The 22,574-nt window shown below is 33.0% G+C and overlaps 1 protein-coding gene across 1 annotated transcript in view; it reads left to right on the top strand.

Moving 5' to 3' along the window:
* LOC126820414 (ninein) overlaps positions 1 to 21,771 on the top strand; it is a 39,531-nt gene extending 17,760 nt beyond the window's left edge. The window contains exons 18-35 of the mRNA XM_050548335.2: positions 711 to 901; positions 3,948 to 4,142; positions 4,566 to 4,871; positions 5,427 to 5,540; positions 6,434 to 6,517; positions 6,759 to 6,863; positions 8,065 to 8,148; positions 8,756 to 8,860; positions 9,535 to 9,639; positions 10,079 to 10,198; positions 10,752 to 10,853; positions 11,121 to 11,195; positions 12,842 to 12,949; positions 13,724 to 13,792; positions 14,558 to 14,593; positions 17,041 to 17,245; positions 17,817 to 17,938; positions 19,252 to 21,771. Coding sequence (XP_050404292.1) covers positions 711 to 901; positions 3,948 to 4,142; positions 4,566 to 4,871; positions 5,427 to 5,540; positions 6,434 to 6,517; positions 6,759 to 6,863; positions 8,065 to 8,148; positions 8,756 to 8,860; positions 9,535 to 9,639; positions 10,079 to 10,198; positions 10,752 to 10,853; positions 11,121 to 11,195; positions 12,842 to 12,949; positions 13,724 to 13,792; positions 14,558 to 14,593; positions 17,041 to 17,245; positions 17,817 to 17,938; positions 19,252 to 19,419 — 2,294 coding nt within the window. The 3' untranslated portion in view covers positions 19,420 to 21,771. The remainder of the gene's footprint in view (positions 1 to 710; positions 902 to 3,947; positions 4,143 to 4,565; positions 4,872 to 5,426; positions 5,541 to 6,433; positions 6,518 to 6,758; positions 6,864 to 8,064; positions 8,149 to 8,755; positions 8,861 to 9,534; positions 9,640 to 10,078; positions 10,199 to 10,751; positions 10,854 to 11,120; positions 11,196 to 12,841; positions 12,950 to 13,723; positions 13,793 to 14,557; positions 14,594 to 17,040; positions 17,246 to 17,816; positions 17,939 to 19,251) is intronic.
* Positions 21,772 to 22,574: the final 803 nt, after the last annotated feature.

Genomic DNA, 22,574 nt, shown 5'->3' with positions numbered 1-22,574 from the left:
TTAAATCAAAGCGTAACCCTATTCACGAGTCAAAACTAATCTTATTAACTGGTCAAAACCAATCTTATTCATGGGTTAAAACCAATCTTATTCATGGGTTAAAACCAATCTAATTCACAGGTCAAAACCAATCTTATTCATGGGTTAAAACCTTTCCAGCATGGTTTCCCCTTGTCAGTGATGCAGGATAGAGGGCCTGACAAGGACAGCTGTCTAGTCATTCGAATGGGACGAAAAACCGAGGCCCCGTGTACACATTGGCATGCACGTAAAAGATCCTTTGGCAGTTGGAATTCGATATAAGAGTAGGCCGTAGTGCCCAGGTTAGGAGCAGAACAGTAGGACGTTAAACCCCAATTCATTTCATTTCATGGGTTAAAACCAATCTTACGGGTCAAAACCGATCTTACATTTCAAAACCAATCTTATTCTCAGGTCAAAACCAATCTTATTCTCAGGTCAAAACCAATCTTATTCATGGGTCAAAACCAATCTTATTCATGGGTTAAAACCAATCTTATTCATGTGTCCAAACCAATCTTATTCATGGGTCAAAACCAATCTTATTCACAGGTCAAAACCAATCTTATTCACAGATCAAAACCAACAAAACCAATCTTATTCATGGGTCAAAACCAATCTTATTAAAGACCAATTGTTCTGATATTACTAAATCATATAAAAATAACAATTGTCTTGTATTTTTAAAGATGCTGAGTTTGAAGCAAAGAAATGTGAAATTATTGAAAAGTTCGAGAAACAGATTGAAGCATTGAAACAGGATATGGACCACTTAAAAACAAGAATGGATGAGGAACGACAACAACTACTGGACACACACACTCTTGAAAAAGAAACATTGGAAGAAAGTCTTTCCAAATCTGTCCGTGAAGAAATTGAGGTATGCATATTTTGTCATGTTTTAAAAAGTGAAAAGCGTGTTTATCGACGTCATTTTGGATGATCGTGCTCGTTACGCTGGTGTTATTTGAAGATCATACACGACTGATTTCCTAATGGAAGGACCAGATACTCCTGAAGATGATATTTTAAATAGATGGATAACCAACCTGTTAGGAGCAGAATAACCAATAGCCAAGTCAGTGCCCTGATTCAAGTTGTGTCAGCAGAAGTTTGTGAATTTTGATTCATTGAAATCTGTGTTGCCTCCTTCATCCAAGTATGCCAGCACCATATTAAAACAAGTATTCCAGTTCTTTTAAAATTTGTGTACTGTGAAATACCAAGATTCCATTTCCTTCTAAATATTTTTGTTGACTTAAATTGCAAATGGATATATTCAGCACCCTAACAATATGACAAGACCTCAATTCCACTAACTTATAAAAACCATTTAGACGTTCGAGCATTCCAGCACCATAATAAAACCATGTAATGCCGCCTTGTAAGTATTGCAGCTCCCTTCATAAAAAGAATAGACCAAAATTCCACCATTTAAGAATTCCAATACCATATAAAATCATGTAAACTGTAATCCTACTGTGTGAGTATTGCAGCTCCCTTTAAAAAAAAAAGTGTTGACCAAACTTTGACCATTCAAGTATTTCATCACTTAGTGGAAATTATAAAGACATGAGTATTCCAGTTCATCATTTTTCCATCCTCTAAGTTATTCCATCAGATTTAAATAGACAAACAATTGTATAGATTCCACCAGTATCTAATAATACACAATGCAACAAGTATTCCTGAATGTCTCTTTATATCAAATATCAAACTAATTCACTTTGGCATCCTTAAATTGGAATATTCTCACCAGAGACATAAATGAGGAATCTTGCTATTAAAATTGTTCTCAAGTCTATGTTTATATATGTAAATTGGTACATTGTATCTAAGAAGCTTGACTGTGTATTGTATTTAAGAAGCTTGACTGTACTGTACATAGTATTTTAGAAGCTTGGCTGTACATAGTATTTATTTATAAAGTGCTGAATAGAAATGAAAACTGATATTGTATTATTTGTACATACATAAAACCTATTTATATCTGTCTAATAAAATATTTGTAATAAATACATGTAGTAGTTTTTTTTCCCCAAAGCATGAAAAAAACATATTTATTGTCTGAAAATTGAATGCTGCAAAAACAATCTATTTGAAAAGGTGACCCATGAGCCTACCATTCATCCTGGAATTGGATCCGAAGTCAGATCTATGTTTAAGTAATTTCAGTCTGATATCAGCTGAATTTACGAAACTGCAGTTCCATTTGCTTTCAATTGAAGACTACATTTTTCAGCAACCGATATTCTATAACATAAGCAAAGTTATTAAAACTAAAGGGATTGTTGTTGACTTTAAAACCACAGTCAAATAATTGATTTGCTTGAAAACTCTGTAATGGCGCCTGACTTCCTCTTACTATATCACCCAAGATTGTAAAATCATGCAGCTGGTCACAGATATTGTCGTAAAAATTATTGCTACCTCAGTATTGCTGAATGACTGTCATAGTAAACTAGCGATATTAAAAGGCATCTTGAAGCGGTTTTCATTTGAAGAAAGAGGAGGGGGGGTTCGGGGTGATAAAAGTTTATAAATTAGGACTGTTACATTGAAATTACTTAGATGTGACAGGGGTTTGGATTCTTATCACCCAGAAAAAGTTACTCCATTGCGGTATGCAGGGAAGGTTGTGTTCAGAAAACCAGTGTAGTTCCCTTAGGATATGAAATAAAGCAAAACGGTTATTTGTGAAGACAATGTATAGTTTAAAATGTATGCAAATTATTCAAGTCATATATAAACCAATCTGATTAGAATACAGATCTATATTTTGTTTCATTTTTTTATACTTTCGATGGCCTACACTACATAAAAATCTGACCGGTTGTAGTGGAAGGTCGCATCAGGTGTCATACAAGCGGCTTTTGAACTCATGACATCAGACATTGATTGATCAGTCAGCGTTGACGTTTCTAGTAGTTTTCCCACAGTTCTGCAGATCTCACGCCAAATATTTGCTGTAACAGACCGTTTCATTGGCTTATCCTTCACTTCATCCAGAATGCGGGTTATATAACAACTCTTCCAGATCCTAGTGTAGTAAAGACAAGTAAAATGAAATTTTGAACTATAAAAAACGGAACGAAATAGGATCTGTGTTTTAATCAGATTGTATATAAACCACTGCAGACTAGTGAAATAACGAAATGGAAAATTATATATTTTATTTCTGTAATAACCCGTCATGCTAGTGAGTGGATGTTAACTTTTATCTCTCATGTGAGAAATTATATTTACAGTCCATGATTCAATAACTGGCTGGGCATATCATAAAATACCTGAATTTGATCAAATTTCTCACACTTCATAACAAAAAGGAAAACTTCTCAAGTTGAACAATATGTGTACTTTTAGGCCATCTTTTTTGTGCCTAGTGACATGCGGCAGAGTTTTTAGTTACATCAAAATAAAGCATATTTCAGGGAAATTACAGTCAACATGTATGTGACCTGTAATAGCAAAATGGTTTATGATATATGAACAAAATCGTTGATGTAGGATAAAAATATAAAATAAAATTAGTTTGGTTTATTGGTCAAATCTAAACTTATACCTTTCATGTTATATCATTTTAGCCTATCATAACATTTTACGTTCATATTGTAAAATACTTGCGACTTCTGACTCGTGTGTAGAGAAATTAACAATATATTAACTTTTGTGCCATCTTTTTATGCTTAAACAAAAGTCATATGCTGCATACTGTATGATTTCAAGGAAAATATACTCAACTTATGGAGAAATTTAAGTTTGGAATTTAAAACCTATAATTTCAGGGAGAATTTACTGAACACATGGAGAAATTAAAGTTTTGATTACATAAATTAAATATAAAACATATAATTTCAGGGAGAATTTACTCAACATATGGAGAAATTAAAGTTTTGATTACATCTATTTAAAACCTATAATTTCAGGGAGAATTTACTCAACATATGGAGAAATTAAAGAAAACATACGAAGAAGAACAGGATGCTCTTGAAACCAGGAATCGTATCAGTGAGGAAGAAATTCTATTTTTACAACAAGAGGTTGCCAAAAAGGAAGAACAATTGGCTAAGATGGAAGAATTAGACTCATCTGTAGCCATACTCCAGGAAGATAAGAAAAAGGTAAATGTAATTTGGATTGAAGCAAGTAGATATGCTGACTATTTGGCATAAGTAAATTTTCACTTAAAGCACATTGTCGGTGGGGTGTCAAAATGTCGTATCGGGCATATTTTATGAATTTCACTTTTTTGCTTCTTCGGAATGAGAATTGTCTTGTGTATCTTTTCATCTAGTTGTTGTATTTCTAAGCCAATAAAAAGGGCATTTTTTAGAACTTGCCCAGCAGTATTTGTTGACAATAATTTTAGAGTCAACATAGATTATTTTACTGCTGGTAGACGTTTTAAGGGACCTGACAAACCCTTATCTATCTTTGATTATTGGTTAAGGGTAGTTTTTGTTCTCCTTTTCCTTCCTTTTTCTAATTTTGATTCACTTTAGATTTTTCTAATTCTTTTTCATCTTTTAATTGTAAATTTTCAGCTTGTGACTGAAAGACAGGAGTTAAATATTGTAGTTAATAATTATGAATCAGAATTATCTTCAACGAAATCTAGTTTGCAACAAAAACTTGAACAGGTCACATCTGCTAAGATTGATTTAGAAACAAAAGTTGAGGAACTACTTTCTAATAAATGTAAACTAGAGAAAAAGGTAGAAGAATTGAAAACCACGAAATATGATTTGGAAAGACGTATCGATGAAATGAATGTCGAGAATGATACAACATTATCTGTCGTAAAATCTGAACATCTTGAGGCTCTTAGCCAATCAGAATTGAAAGAACAGGTAATTACAAACAAAGTTTTAAAGACTGCTGTTAGAACTTTTCAGACAAAAAGTTAAAATCGTAAGATCTGTGATTGAGTCAAGTGGCGTGGTTTCGATTTATTGCTTGTATTTGTGACGAGAAGTAGCGTTGCCTGTCCAACCTCATGGCCTTTCTCCGGGTTTCCTCCCACTGCTCCGTCTTCATTAGCCCAGTACGAAGCAGAACAGTAGGATTTTAAACCCCATTTCATTTCCTCCCAGTGCTAAAGATTCAAAGCAAATTACTGAATGAAATTGAACCCATATGTTAGTCCCAAAATGACCTATTTAGTGTTGGAGTGGACGTTAAACCCAAATTTCTCTTTATTCAGTCCAAAAAAGAAAATATTATAACCTACTTCTTATATATTCCAAAATTTGAGTTTTACTTTTTCACAATTCAAAAATTCTCTAATGCACATAAAATTAGTTTCTTGAATGCAACCAAAATATATAACAATTTAATAAATTTTGAAATTTTTCTTTTATTCTTCTTTGCACATTTTGCATGGGTTTTTGGATTTCTATCTCTAGGCTTTAATTGAAAGTTTTAAAGAAGAAAAATCTGTTTTGGATATGCAGATTGTCTGTTTAAAGGAGAAAGTTGAACAATTACAGGAACAGATTAATGATATTGTTCACTTAGAGGTATATTCATATTCTTTACCACATAAGGGGGTGGGTGGTCTAATGGTTTAATGCATGCACTTTAGATCATAAGGTTTGTCTGGTCCTCATTGATCGCTGTCAAAGAAACCCTGAAAAAAACACCTGAATCAAATCGGGAATCTACTGGTTGTTATTATAAGCCAGTACCATAATGATAATGAAGTTGATGACAAATATCGCTATATATTCAAATTTCCTTTTTTCTTAAACATACATTATGCAAGAGGTAAATTTGCCTATTGCAGGTCTTTCTTGTTGTCTAACTTATTAGACATTAATTTACTTATCCAGATCATAATCAAATCTTGATGTCATCACTAGCCTGGATTAGATCCGATTTGCTCATCCGATTAAATCATGAAATGGATAATCGAGACTATGTTTTTTATTGGGTCGACTTTAGTAATAATGATCAAGGCTATGCCCAAAAATTCAATCGCTAAATATTCGGTTCAGGGTGGATCAATTTGATTGAAATTTTCAGCAAATTCCCTTTACATTATCTAGTTTTTAACTATTATAGTGAGAACTACCAGCTATTTATCTAATCTCCCATAATGTATCTTTAAGGAAAGGGCTTTATATTTAACTTTATGACAGGTCTCCCCCAACCTATAAAATGAAAGATTTATTTAATGTTCAAGGCACAAACTTAATCAAATTATGTAAATTTATATCAGTATTATTAAATCACTTTAGTAAATACGCCTTTTATTCACGATAAATTATATGCAAATAGCTGTAGGTAAATGTTTAAAAAGATTCATTGTCATGTTCGACTGTATTTATATTATACATATTCATGTATCTTCGAATGAAGCAGTTGTATTAAGTAAATTTTTAGTCCTAAATTCAAATTCTATTTGTTATAGAGTATGAATGAACATTTATCTGATGACAAGAAACAACTAGAAGACCAAATTACAGATTCAATGGAACAGAATACACGCTTAAAGGTTTGTACATAGAAAATTATTTTTAGAATCTTTGTCATAGGCGAGACGGATACTAAAGTACTCTATAACCTCTGTGGGGCGTAATACAACGTCAATACCAACGTGTCCGAACATGGAGTTCTGAAAGAAAATGAAACTATATAATTTCTGTATTTATTCAGAAAATGGTTAATGTTAAAAATCTCTCATCATTGTCTAGAAGTTGATCTGTAATACTATATTTTTATTTACTCTTTTTTAGATGGAAATTAATAGATTCAGACAGAATGAAGAAGATTTTGAAGATAAAATAACACTGCTGGAAAAAGAAATAGAAAGATTGTCTGATGAAGATGTTCAGTTAAAGGTATGAACAAAGTTTCAATAGGATTCTCAAGTCTCTTTTCTTACTGGAGCCATGGTGGCTCAGTGAGTAAGACATCATGTGTTCGATCCTTGCGCTGGACGAATAAGTTCATCGGGGATTATCCCCGTTGTGGTTCCCCTTTGTCATTGTTGCAGGACAGAGGGCATGGAAAGGGATAACGTATAGTTGTTCAAATGAGATGAAAAACCGAAGTCCCATTTACACATTGGCGTACACATAAAAGAACCCTTGGCAGTTAGAAAATTTCCCTTTATAGCACCTTGTATTGCGTATGCCCATCTTCATTAGCCCAGTCTTAACAGAACAGTAGGATGTTAAACCCTATTCATTTTCTGTTTTCTTATGGTGGAAAACTTATGTAATATAAAACAAATAAAAAATAACATTTATCGTTTAAAAGTAATTGGAGGTGTTTTCCTACTGCTTACTTAGTATTTGTTTATTACTTGCAATGTCTGTGTAGTTTGTCCACAGGTTTGTCTTATCGAAGGTCTGTCATTGAGTCAACTGGTGTGAATTTAATTCCCCAGTTGTACGTGACAAGGAGTAGGGTTTTCTCCGGGTCCTCCAGTTTCCTCCCACTGCTAAAGACCCCTATGCACAAGCGAATTATTGAAATGACCTAGTTTGTGTCAAGTGGACATTAAACCCCATTTTTCTTTCTCCCTGATATCTTAAAGAATTTATCAATCAATCCTATTATTGGACTATTTCTGAGTACCTCAATTTTTGCTGTTTTGAAACAGAAGGGTGAGGAATTTGGAGATGAAAGTTAGTTTATGTATTCATATACAGGGGTCAGCTAATAAATTGATCATCTTCACAAGCTAAAGTAGATACTTATTTATTGTGGCAATAAGCTTGTGTCAGTCAAAATAATTTTTCTTCATTAATCAGAAATTCAAAATGTTAAAGCTTCTTTAGATAAAACACCCTCAAACAGTAACCCTTTTTTGATCTTTCTATAAATTTGTTACATTTAGGTAAACACTGTGTTGGTTGCCATCTAAGTGGGGTTATTTGAAAAAAATGTTGGAGATTTTCGGCTACAATAAGCTCTAATTAGCCATAATATATTATTTTTACACCATGTAAAGATTGGGGCTCATTTGAGATATAGGGATCGCTACGCTTGTTTGTACGATGTAAAAAATGTTTTTATTTATTATATTTTTTTTAGGGTGTTTGTGAAGAGTTATCAAATGATAAGAAACAGCTAGAACATGAATTACAAGAATCTAGAGAACATAGCACACAATTACAGGTAATAGATTCTAACACACACTTACATCTAATAGATTCTAACACACAATTAAATTTAATAGATTTTAACACACAATTACATCTAATAGATTCTAACACACAATTACAGGTAGTAGATTCTAACACTCAATTACAGGTAATAGATTCCCCCATATACATGTGTGCTTTAGATTATAAGGTCTGTCATTGAATCATGTGGCTTGGTTTCAACCATAGCTTGTATGTGACAAGGAAAAGGATCTCCTTCCCAACCTCTTGAGTTTTCTTCCGATCTTCTGTTTCCCTCTGCAGGTGAAGACCTCATGCTCAAGTGAATTATTGAAATGAAATTGTCTTGACATTGACCTAGTTTGTGTTCAGTGAACATTCAGCACCATTTCTCTCTCTCTTGTTTAGATGTCTAATAAATTTAAGAGATATTGCTTACAATAACAATCAAATCTTTAATGTGTTATCAATTATAGACTGAAAGTAAATAAACATTAATTAGATAAAATAATAAAGATGTCCTATATCATGTTAACTGTTAACTTTGTCAATATGGCAATATCCGTGCTGAGTTTAAAGTTCTTGATATGATTCATTCAGAATTTGTCTTTATAATATAGGGTGTGAATGAACAGTTAACAGTTGATAAAAAACAGCTAGACGATAAAATCAAATTATTTCAACATCAGATACAAGAATTAACACAACAAAACACACGATTACAGGTCAGTTAATTTACAAGTTTATATATTAATGTTTTCTATTTATGTTGATTTGAGTTTACTGTTACAATATCAGTTTTTAGATTCAGTTTTATGTAAAATTAGAGATGGATCAAACAATACTGGTTTTCAAAAAGTTCAGTTAATTCTTATTCAAAATATTTTGCTTTAAGCCGGCTAGGTCTTAGTCTCATGTTATTTTGTATAAAATATGTATTTTTATGCTGTGCTTTATCCACAGTACGAAGGGTTATGCTGTAAGCCCGAAACAATTACTACCCTGGTTCAAGGATAGATGGGAAAGGTGGGGGTGGGAGATGAATGGTTAACACTTGCGCGTTGCATCATAAGGTCTATCATCGAGTCAAGTGGCGTGGTTTCGATTTCCCGTTTGTACTTGACAAGGAGTATAGTCACCTATCCAACCTTGCGGGTTTTCTCCGGTTTCCTCCCACAGGAAAGTTCCCTTGGCATGCAATAAGTATAATAAAATAAGACAACTTATCTGTGATATCACCCTCAGTGGAAGTGGAAGAAGAAGAAGAAAAATGCAACCATTTGGTCACAAATCCGACTCTGCAACCATTGTGCCAAATCTCTCGGTATGCTATTATTCAACTTTAATAACATTTATTTTGGATTTGATTTTATTGTTAATTTTATTCTTTTTTTTTCAGTCTGAAATAAATAGACTGAAACAAAATGAAGGAGATTTTGAAGATAAAGTTACGCTGTTAGAGAAAGAACTCGAACGGAAATCTGACGAAAACATTCAATTAGAGGTAATTTGCTTTGATTTACTTGCAAAAATATCAGGAATTTATTCTGCTGGAACCAGGGAAAATTTCAGGAACACGTTAAGGAGTTGCTTGATAGACTGCTCAATTAAGAACTTTCTATTAATTTTTCATTGTTTTTGTCTTTTCAAACTGTTGCCTGTTTTATTGCAATTAATAATGATGTGTATAAAATCCCAGACAAACTCTAATCCTGGGCTTGATGGATTATTGATAGTTTATTATTGTTTACATTTTGAATTGCATTTATATGGGGAACTGTGGATCTTAATCTGGCATTGCAGAAAAATAGGACATTAAACTCCATGTTATTTTTCATTTAATTTCAGTAATGTGCTTCTAACAGTAGAGAAAGTGCGAGATCTTCTAGTTTATTATATTTCTGTAATTATTCATAAAAGCTTTATTCCAATTTATTATTCAGACTGTTTTTGAGGATGTTTCTGCAGAAAACTCGGCTCTTGTTGCTCAGGTTACAGTATTAAAGGAAGAAGCTACTCTTCAACAGAAAAAAGCAGAAATGATCCTTGAAGCTGACAATCAGGTGAGAACTCCTTGGTGACTTAAAATGACACAACGTCTTTGAATTGGTTAAAAAGAAAAAAGTTTGATTTGAGAAAACCTCTCTTATTAGAATATTTTGAGATATGACCGATTGTTTCAATGGCATTTAGTAATTGAAGTGGAATATACAGGTCACAATTCCTGCTTATCACTATCAAGTAATGATAAATTATAAAATATAACAAGACAATATAAACATGTACACAACAATACTTGGTTAATGCTGACCATCCAGAGATACCCCTTCTGATTACCTTAAAGGGACCTTACTTAATGACTAAAATCATGGCAAATTGATCTGTAATAACCTTATATATAATCTTATATATTATAAATAACCTTGTGGGTTTTCTGTAGGTCCTCTGGTTTCCTCCCACTGCTAAAGACCCCTATGTGCAAGCGAATTATTGAAATAGAATTAAACAATATGTTAGTCCCAAAATGACCTAGTTTGTGTCGAGTGGAACGTTAAACCCCATTTCTCTCTCTCTCTCTCTATGTATAAATAATCTTAATCTATCAATTATTTTCAGAATCAAGACACAGTTGTTCCTAAAGAAGTTGTTGAAAAACGTTTACAATCAGCACTAGGACAAGTAGCCATGGCAACACAAAACTACTCAGAAGATAATGAGGTATGGCAGTTTAAATTTTGAAATATCAAGTTTGAAATCAATATTTATAAATGATGTTCAAAAGTATGACATGTAATTCTTTCAACAAAATTGAAAGGTATTGAAGAAAAGGCATAGCCTATATGACCTCTAATAGTAAGTGCAGGGGGACTGCACTGCACACAATCACACACAACAAATCTACGGAAAAGCCACAATACGTAGAAATCACAACCGTACATATCAGGAAACATGATTTCAGATTTTATCCATATTTTCTATTTCCAGTCATCAGAAGATAAAGAAAATATTAGAGAAGAGAAAACACAATCTCACGATGCTGTCTTGATTAAAATGCTACAGGTAAAATGTCAACAAAATAGAGAGAAAAAAAAATTATATAATCTTAAAAGGAATGTTAAATATTATTTGCAGTAGAATCTGTATGAGCAGCCACTCCTATTCAGCGACATCTCCTTCTAAGCGGTCACGATAAATTCCCCCCGTAGAAATTCTGTTGTTTCATCTCTTTATTCAACGGTCACTCCTCTAATGCGGCCAGCGGTCACTATTTTACTAATAAATTCAACAAAACATCGCCCATTCAACGGCCATTGTTGAATGATACCATCTTGTCGTTCTTTGTAACACCCCCGCTAATCCCGTGAGTAGTAGTTAATTAACTGGACCCCCACTGATCAGGTAAAAAGAAATGTAAAAATAACAATCAACCCGGGATTATCTGTTAATTAATCTTTTGTTTTATTAAACGACTAACCTGATCATTGTTTTCACGCGTAACGACACATTATTTGATACTGATTGAATAAAATAAAAGTACCGAGTTTTGTCACGATCATCTAGTATCTCTCTTAGCGCCTCCTATAACATTACATACAGAGTTACACCCCCTGTAAATAGGTGATAAAATTAGCGATGTTTTTTATTCATGTGCTTTTTTGATAAAATAAAATGAATTCATCGATTTTCTTCACAAAAATGGATAAATATTATCGAATGCATCACAATGGTAGACAGTAGTATCGAAGGTTGGTACAAAATGACAAGTTTACAGAAGTTATGTCCGAGATTTGAGTAAAGAATTTTCGTTCGGCGCAAGATTCAGCGACGGCCAAATTTACCGCTTCCAATGCATCCAAGCGTAATATTTAATTTATGTCGGCACAAAAAGCAACTAGATTTTATTAAGAGGCCACTCCCGTTAAGTTATGTCCGAGATTTGAGTAAAGAATTTTCGTTCGGCGCAAGATTCAGGGACGGCCAAATTTACCGCTTCCAATGCATCCAAGCGTAATATTTAATTTATGTCGGCACAAAAAGCAACGAGATTTTATTAAGAGGCCACTCCCGTTAAGCGGTCAGTTGTGAAAATTCCCTTGGGTGGCTGCTTAATGCAGATTCTACTGTTGTTTGTTTGTTTTTTTTTAAAAATAGAAATTTAAATTATTGATATATAATTTTATCGTTTTCAAAGAAAACTGCCAATTTTTAGACACCTGTCTTTTTGTACCTTTGAATTACCATTAGTATTTAGCAAGTCTGGATCTTGCATGTGAGAGGTTGACAAAGAAAGTGTTCCTAAAAGTTCAGGGGGGGGGGGGGAATAGCTGTATGGTTAGCACATGCACGCTGTATCATAAGGTCTGTTATTGAGTTAACCTCGTGGGTTTTCTCCAGGTCCTCCAGTTTCCTCCCACTGCTAAAGACCCCTACGTGCAAACGAATTATTGAAATAAAAATTGAACCATGTGTTAATCCCAGAATCTCTCTCTCTCTCTCTCTCTCTCTTTCTCTCTCTCTCTCTCTCTCTCTCCTAAAAGTTCAGATGAGTCAAAAAAAAAAGCCATGTAGAAAACTTTCACTGCATTTCACATATAATGATAGAAATGAAAACATGTCAGTCAAAAAATGAGTGAAGTATTGTTGTTGACGAGACTTTAAACAACATTCCATTCCGATATAAAACTCTTTATGTATTTTTTTTATAGGAGGATTTAAAACAAATGACACAAAGAAAAGAAGAATATAAAAGATTGGCTGAAAACTTAAAGAAACAGATGCATGATCTTGATAAAATGAAACACAAACACGATAAGGTGAAATTAGATTTATAATTTACAAGTATAATGAGGGTTTTTTTATGTTACGCAGATTTGATCCAAACTTTTCCTAAATTATTTAAGGGGAGTGGTCAAGTGGTCCAATGCATGTTATTTAGGGGAGTGGTCAAGTGGTCCAATGTATGTTATTTAGGAGGAGTGGTCAAGTGATCTAATGCATGTTATTTAGGAGGAGTGGTCAAGTGATCTAATGCATATTATTTAGGGGGAGTGGTCAAGTGGTCTAATGCATGTTATTTAGGAGGAGTGGTCAAGTGATCTAATCCATGTTATTTAGGAGGAGTGGTCAAGTGGTCTAATGCATGAGGTTTAGATCATAAGATCTGTCATTGAGTCAAATGACATGGTTTCTATCCCAGTCTGGTAGGTGACAAGGAGTAGTGGCGCCGGTCCAACCTTGTGTCTTCTCGCCGAATCCTCCATTCTTCTTCCACTGCTAAAGACTCCCTAAGCGCAAGTGAATCATTCAAAAAAAATTGAACCATGTGTTAGTCCTTAAATGACCTGGTTTTTGTTGAGTGGACGTTAAACCCCATTTCTCTCTCTCTCTTTCCTCCCACTGCTAAAGACCAAGCATATTATTGAAATAAAATGATACCATATGTTAGTCCTGAAATCATGTAGTTTGTGTTGAGTGGATGTTAAACCCCACCTCTAAATAATTGCCTGGATTAATTGCTACTTTTGTTTTCTCCATCATTTGTTCCTTTACGTTATTACTAACTTTAATACAAATTATGATTATTTCAGGAACAAATTGTTACTTTACAGAAAGAGAAGGAAAAATTGGAAAACATTTTACAATCTACCAATAATCAGGTTTGTTTATTATTCAAAACATTTATTTTATATCTTGTAAATTTGGGGCGGGTGGGGGGTGGATGGTCTAGTAGTTGAACAAGTGGCATGAAATCACAAGGTCTGTCATTGAGTCGCGTGGCGTGGCGTGGTTTCGATTCCCTTCTTGTTATGTGACAAGGAGTAGGGTCACGTGTCCTACCTCGTGCGTTTTCTCTTCGTCCTCTGGTTTCCTCCCACTTCAAAAGACTCCTCTAATGGTAAATATATAGAAAAAAACATGGATCTTTGTAACTAGATTCTACAATTCAATTAGAAAGAATGAAACCAAGCTGAACGAAATCGACCAATTCAATTAGAGAGATTTATATCAAATATGAACAGTCACCACAGTCGCTGCTTGACTAACGAGGGTCCTGGGTTATATCCCTTTGATGCTTGTAAAAGTTCCTTGGGATTTTGCAGCTAGGTGTTTGCTTGTCGGTTGGACATGCAAAGAAAAGTGTTAGTTGTTCGGATGGCACAAAAAATAAAGGTTTAACGGTCATTGAACTTGTTGGTGCAAAAAAGTAGAATTTTATTAAACCCCATTTCATTTCATATCATTTCACCAAGCTGAACACCTTCAAACCACTCTATTAATGGCTAGCTAGCTTATCTCAAACCCATACAAGGTTTGCTTGTAAAAATACTTCTTTGAAATGAAAGATGCATTCTATAAAAAACTGTGATGTTGTTTTAAAAATATGTGTGACTTAAGGTAAATGAATTGAATCTTTTCAACAGAATTCTTGGCTTCGTTCCATGACAGAAGATCTACGTGTAAATAGTTATTTCTTTTATTGTAATGTGCAGTGCTCAGTGTGCATGAAGTCGATTTTGTAACATATCAATACTAAATTTTGATAGTATATATTATGTGTTTATATATATATATATGTATTGTAATATATATAGATAATTAATTAAATGCGAGTCAAGGAATGATGCTGTAATAGCATGAAATTATTCTTATGTTGTAATATTGCCATGGCTTCGAAACTTCACAACTGGCTGTAGAATGAAACTTATCCCTGGTGTCAATAACACAACAGCAACCAATCAGATAATGAGTATGATGTATAACACAATGGCAACCAATCAGATTAGGGTATCGCCACATGATAAAAGACACGCCCCTTTTCTATGACAATCCAAAAATTCCATAAATTACCAAATTATCTGATAAAAATATAACATTTCTTTAGAATAAAAAAGTTGCCAAATGAATATATGGACTTTTGTAAACACTCACATTTTCAATGACGTCATAAGATCTAGGTTGATGGGGAAAGGTGTATAGTCATGTTGTTGTCAAGCAAGGGGGGCATGGCTATTTTTGCTCTAGAGATTGGCTCATAAGATGATACTAATGAACTGTTAATCTGTATGGCTTTATTAACTGAAAGTACTGCTAGATAATATGATAAAGGCTGAGAATTAAACCAATTAGAGCTTATTACACTACAATTTAATGTGCATGACTTCTTATTAGCTAGCTGTTCCATTCTATTACTGGTACATCATTTTACCTTGTCACTAAGCAGAAACTGTCAATAGTTCCACTCACCTGCAGATTCTAGTCTCAGTCTTCCAGTCAATAAAAAAACTCATAATCTCATACACCATTCTATTACTAGTATATCATTTTACCTGTCTCTAAGCAGAAACTGTCAGTCGTTCCACTCACCTACAGTTTCTAGTCTCAGTCTTCAAGTCAATAAAAAAAACCTCATAATCTCATACACCATTATTGAAAACGTCACCTCGGATTTTACCAACATTTTTGCTAGTATGCAGTATTCCATTCTTGAGAAATCGTGGATGATGCATAATGGTAACTGGCACTGAGAGTCGTACATTATGCAGGTTTTACAAATCACCGATGAGCTTCTTTTATTTTTGTCTATATCGCCCAATGTTTTGAAAAATAAAAAGTGACCTGGCCAGGAAAGATGTATTATAAATATGCATATTCTATACATTATGTCCAAAATTTAAAAAATTTGATAAAAAAAAAATTGCCAAGATTATGGATAAGTGAAATTGACAGAATAAACTTGTCGAACTGTCGGGTGTAATTTATCACCAACCTACAAGATATATTTACGGGAGATAAATAGAATTTAATGGATATTAATTGACTAAAATTCATAATTTAAAAAGGGATAGAAATTAATTGGTTTATCGTTTATATAATTTGTGTGACTATATGTGAGAGGCTCCCACAAAACCAGGCTCGTGGTCATTTTTATGAAAATAGAGTTGGCAGCATATTTGAATAGTCCACATCCAAAGCTTTCCAAAAATACAATTCTGTTTAAATTTGTCGTATCATCTGCAGTTGGGCTCATTCTTAGTAACAAGAAGGCATACAGTTTATGCTTTTGTAGCCGTAGTACAAAATGAAGTTGTGCGACAAGCGTCTGGTTTTGTGGGAGCGGGTCACATATATTAATGGACCTATAAGTTTCAAGTTAGACATTTTGATCTTAGTTAAAGATATTGTTATTTTGAAATATTTATTAGTATACTGTATGTGTGCATGTGGATGGACATCATGTACTGTATATTGTATTATCATTATGACTCAACCTGATTAAAATACAGATCTATGTTTCGTTTCATTTTTTTATACTCTCGATTAAGACTGGGAAACTATTCTTCAGTCTGTCTGTGCAATAATAGCAATAATATTTACAAATCCAAATTTTTCAAGTGCTCTTGAAATGAATAATTATTTAAATCTCTCTCAATTACTAACCATAGAAATATTTACCTCTTGCTGAAATCTCAACAAGATTATCATGTTGTAGCATTGGTCTGAAATACCATGTAGGATAAAATCATAAAATGAAATAATTTTTTTGTAAAGACAATTCCTGTAAAATGTTAAATAGTAAAAGAGATAAAGATTGATGATAAAATATTACGCAGGTCACAATTCTATGGAACACAATGATCAAGACTCGAGAAGCCTAGTGGAAACGTGGATCAGTAATATGCAGTAATTGTATTCCATGGAATTGTCACCTGTATATTAGAGCCAACATGCCATTGAAACAAATGATAAAAATATTGGTAGGCAAAGTTCCAACAAATCGTAATAATATTATACTAGGCTTATAAAGAATTCAGGATAACTGGGTGATAAGAGATAGACAGAACAGACTATACCTTAGAGACAATACAGTTAGAAATTAATTTTATAAATGTTATTAATGTTTCAGCTATTTGAAGCCAGTACAAATTTAGCTAAGTCTCAATATAAATATGTGAATGAGATTCAGTCATGGAAAGAGAAGACAAATAGTATGGTAGATTTAGAGAATTATACAAAAGTTCAGCTGAATTTATTTGAACAGCAGAGATTAGTTCTCTTGTTACAAGATGCTCTCAGAACTCAACATGAAGCGACAGAAAAATTACATAAAGGTTAGTTGTAATCTGTAATAGATATTTACTGGATATGATATGTATTTATGTGTAACAGTTTATAATTTAGAATGTATTTTATGACCTATGACCAGCGTGTAACAGTATATAATTTAGAATGTATTTGATGACCTATGACATGTGTGTTACAGTATACAATTTAGAATGTATTTGATGACCTATGACCAGTGTGTAACAGTAAATAATTTAGAATGTATTTGATGACCTATGACATGTGTGTTACAGTATACAATTTAGAATGTATTTGATGACCTATGACCAGTGTGTAACAGTAAATAATTTAGAATGTATTTGATGACCTATGACCTGTTTATAACAGTATATAATTTAGAATGTATTTGATGACCTGTGACCTGTTTGTAACAATGTATAATTTAGAATGTATTTGATGACCTATGACCTGTTTATAACAGTATATAATTTAGAGAGTATCAATGTATAATTTAGAATGTATTTGATGACCTATGACCTGTTTATAACAGTATATAATTTAGAGAGTATCTGGCTGCTCTACAAAAATTAAACAGGTTGTACAATTTTATAATGACAGATCTGGTTCAAGGTCATAATAAGAAAATGGCGATTGTTGAAGGTGATAAACAAAGGTTAACGCAGAAGTTAGAACAGTATAAATCTTCTCTAATTGAAGTCAACGACAAATACTGTACTATGGTGAGTATTAATTTACAACAAATCGGGAGTTGCAGTGGATCAGTGAGTAAGGCGCTGGCTCGAAAACTAAGATGTCTCAAGTTCACTTCTAGTGTAAGCCTAGCAAGTTTGTCAGGATTGTCCATGGTGGTACAGGATGTGCGGCCTTGGCAAGGAAAGTGTCAAGTCATTCAGATGGGTAAAACAAATACGAGTAGGCTGTAGTGCTGCTGCCCAGGCAAAATTTCCTCATAGCACACTATGGCGTATGCCCAACTTCGTTAGCCCAGTTAAACCCCATTGAATTTCATTTAAATACCTGAAACCATGTCCAATCCTTTCATAGAGTTAAAATAAACATATAGCCAACAACAAACCTACAGCATCTTACAAACATCAAAATATCTCAAATAGAACAGACCTGTTTTATGTCCAATTTTAAAACAACCTATGTATTCAACTGAATGGACAACACTTGAAAACTTTCAATTCTTAAAACTTCCAGGATTTCTGAAAAATGTTTCCCCTTGTCAATGGTGCGGCACGAAACACCTGGCAAGGACAATGTCTAGTCATACAGATGGGACAAAAACTTGAAGTCCTCACGCATCGGCGTGCACGAAAAAGAACCCTTGACAGTTGGAATTCGAAATAAGAGTAGGCCGTAGTGCTGCTCTCTGGGCAAAATTTCCCCCCATAGCATACTGTGTGGCGTAAGTCCATCTTCATTATCCCTGTCTTGATTAACCCAGTCGGTGGAGAAAAATACAGACATTAAACCCAATTTCATTTTATTACTGAGAAACAAAGATAGCAGACAGGTAGTGTAAACTGCATTTGTATCATGAAAAATACTAGAAACAGTGATCAGCATATATTTTGCTGTCCCCTTCATCTTTTATAATCAATCTGATTAAAACAATTTTTTATTTCATTTTTTATAGTTCAAAATTTCGTTTTACTTGTCTTTACTACATTTTACTACGCATTATGATTAATGTAAGGGATTAGCCAATGAAATGTTTGTTGCAGCGACTTCTTGGCGTTTCTTGCATGGAACTGTGGGTGTCCTACCAGAAACATGATTGGTTAATCAAATGTCTGATGTCATAGGGTCAAAAGCCACTCGTATGACCCCCTGATGTGACCTACCACTACAGCTGGTCAGATCTTAATGTAGTAGAGGCCATCGAAATTTAAAAAAAGTAAACAAAATATAGATCTGTATTTTAATCTGTTTTTTAATGTTAATTGTATTTGTAGAATTATTGTTCTATTTTTGTCTCAGTTACTTCTAATATCCAGATATGTTAAAGTTTTATTTTTCTTTTCAGCTATCTGAAAATAAAAATCTATTCACAGACAAATCCAAGTTAACACAGACCTTACGCGATACCGTTAAACGTGAAATGCAGCTAGAAAAAAAATGTGAACAACTTCAACAATTAGCAAAAACACTTCGCTCTTTGCTGAATAGAACATATTGCGAAGTTTTGAGCTAGAAATTTTAGAAACCTTTTTTTATTATCATTCATTAAAATCAGCAGTATTATGACATTAATATAGAATAGTGTGTGCAATAATCGTGCAATATTCAGAGACTAATTTACATAGTCGTATCATCCTGTTTGCTGCCATTTTGTGGTGCAGTTACTAAGTGGGTAAGACACTGGATTGCTAGCCTGGAGGTAGTGTGTTCGATCCCGGAATTGACTGAGAAAGTTCATCGGGATGTTCCGACGTGGTTTCCCCTTGTCAGTGTTGCAGTACGGGCGGATTGACAAGGACAACTGTCTAGTCGTTTGGATGGGATGAAAAACCAAGGTCACGTTTGGTGAAAAACCAATGTCACGTTTATACATTGGCGTGCACCTAAAAGATCCCTTGGTAGTTGCATTTCGATATAAGAATAGGCCATAGTGCCGTTGCCCGGGCAAAATTTCCTTCATAGCACACTATAGCCAGTCGGAGCAAAACAGGAGGACGTCAAACCACATTTCATTTTAAAGATAGTGTATTATATAATAGTTTAATACTGAATAATTTTTTGAAACATTTGATGATATTTTTTATCAGTTCCAACTCATCCAGTTTGCTGCCAGTTTATGGTGCAGTTATGTTAAAGGATAGTGTAACATAACATAGTTTAATACTAAATAACCATTTGAATCATTTGATATGTTTTATTAATACCAGCTCATTAATGTATAATCATTCAACTACAGCTCAAACATATTTTAGCAATAATTATCAAAACAAATTCAAAACATTTCCAGAATTATCACTATTGTGAACTCAAACATTTCCAAAAAATCTCATCCGAGTGATTTCAAAACATGCCAAATTGGATAATTGAAATACTGCACTGGAGTATTTTCTTTAATGTGCATTTATATTATGAAAATCATATACTAGTCACAATGTTTCATTGATTTATACACTGACTGGAGTATTTATACTATGTTAATCATATACTAGTCACAATGGTTCATTGATTTATACATTGACTCATTACAGTTTGTTTTATAATATAAAAGACCAGTTTCCATTTTTTAAGATCCAAATCAAAAAGTGTTCCAGTTATATGTTGCCAAAATAGATTTAGTGATAACATTTCATTGTATAGTGTGTAAAGTGTATAGTAGTGTTTTGTATTTTGCATGTATTATAGTGTTTTGTAAAATGTATAAAAGGGAGTTGTAAACTGCTTATAGTGTGAGTTATAACTGTGTATTAAAGTGTTTTGTAAACTGTTTATAGTGTGAGTTAAAAGTGTGTATATAGTTATAACTGTTTATTATAGTGTTCTGTAAACTATAACTTAGTGTGAGTTATAAGAGTGCTGTAAACTCTGTATAATAGTATGAATGTTGTAAATGTGTAGATACTCATCCTTTGTGCTTTAGATATGACACTAGAAATCAACCGTATGTACATATCATTGCATCTCATTTGTGTCTTGTATGATCCACGATATAGGGCATAAATCATCTCCCAATGTTGCCAAAAATGTTATTTGATTGAATCGATCTAGTCATAATTTATATTTATTATATATTATAACCCAATAATACACTAGTCATAGCTCATGTAGTTTTCGGTTCTTTTTTTTTTTTTACTTTTTTTTATTAAGAATTGATTATTTATGAAGAACTTAAGAACTACAGTGATATACTGAATTAAGTGCTCATCCAAAAGAAAGCAAATTTAAATTTGTGTTTTATTTGTTACAAAGTGCAATATACATGTCTAGTATTTTTAATGTCATTAATACTCTTTGTATTTCAAAATCTTTTTAATGTTATTCATACTCTTGATATTTAAAAAAAAAAATTTATTAAAGAAGTTTACATATCAGGATCCCAATATTGTGCCGGTTGCATATATTTAAGGTGAGCTTTTTTTATAAAGCTGGAGTCGACATCGTTACCAACATATAAGGATCTCACTATTGTGAAGTTTGGATACATTACTGCAAGCTTTATTATAAGACTGGAGTCCACATGGATACTATGGTAAACCCTTTGTGTATTATATGATGTTATCTTAGTCTGAGGACCTGAATATCAGAATTATAGTCATTGTCTTGGGACATATATCAGTATCTTACTTTAGTATCTACCTCAGAAAATCTGGTGTATGTGTGAAATATTTAATTTTAGGGTGTAAAATCTGATGTTAGTCCAGCTATATGCTGAGTTATTATTATGATTTTTTATTAGCAAGGAATATGTCCGTACAATTAAACCATGGTAAAGAAAAAACTCAAATAATTTCTTTAAGCATTTAATAATCTTTTATCTCTAAAAATGACATGTATATTAATTTGAATTTAACAGTTTTAATAAACTATTTTTTAAAGCTGATGTTTTCTTTTGGGTATTTATTTTTATATGAATAAGACAGTGAATTATAAACTTTTCAATTGATTAACATCCTGATTGTATCTTCATTGTTGGCATCTTTAAGATAAAAACAAAGAAGTAGCACTGAAAAAATATGGTTCTTTATTTTATCCTCTTTGTTGCCATCACCTGTCCAACGTCATGGGTTTTCTATGGGTTGTCCATTTTCCTCACACTTTTAAAGATCCCTACGCACAAGCAAATTATTGAAATAAAATTGAACCATTTTTGTCCTCCCTCTCTCTCTCTCTCTCTCTCTCTCTCTCTCTCTTTGTTGCCATCTTCAAAATAAAACATCCATTGGATAGTATGGTTAAAAAACATGGTTCAGATATTAATTTTAGTCAAATAAGTTCCCAATTTTTTTTCAAAACTCACATTTTTGTTCTTATCGTTGTGTTGTAAGTCCCATATTTTATGAAGTTTTTGGATTTTGATAATTGCAGGTATTGTTCATAAAAATGAATACTAGTCATCCAATCCATTCAAAAATTAAAACATACATACAGTACAAGATAAATGTAAGATAACAGTTCCAAAAAGTATTTGAATGTGCTTCAGTATGACTTTGTTAATTGCTGCTAGGTGCTGGTCATTTTGAATACCTTGCATATATTCTGTCAGTTAAATCCCAGACAGGAATATTAGTCAAAAGAAATTTCAAGTTTGTTTATTATGTATATGCAAAGATGGACAAATTGAAAATTTCACATTTGGCATCCTTTTTGTAAATTGTTTTGATAAGCCTCTTT

The sequence above is a fragment of the Patella vulgata genome, chromosome 5, assembly GCF_932274485.2.
Source record: "Patella vulgata chromosome 5, xgPatVulg1.2, whole genome shotgun sequence".
Taxonomy (NCBI): Eukaryota; Metazoa; Mollusca; class Gastropoda; family Patellidae; genus Patella; species Patella vulgata.
This window is presented reverse-complemented; position numbering and strand designations above follow the sequence as displayed.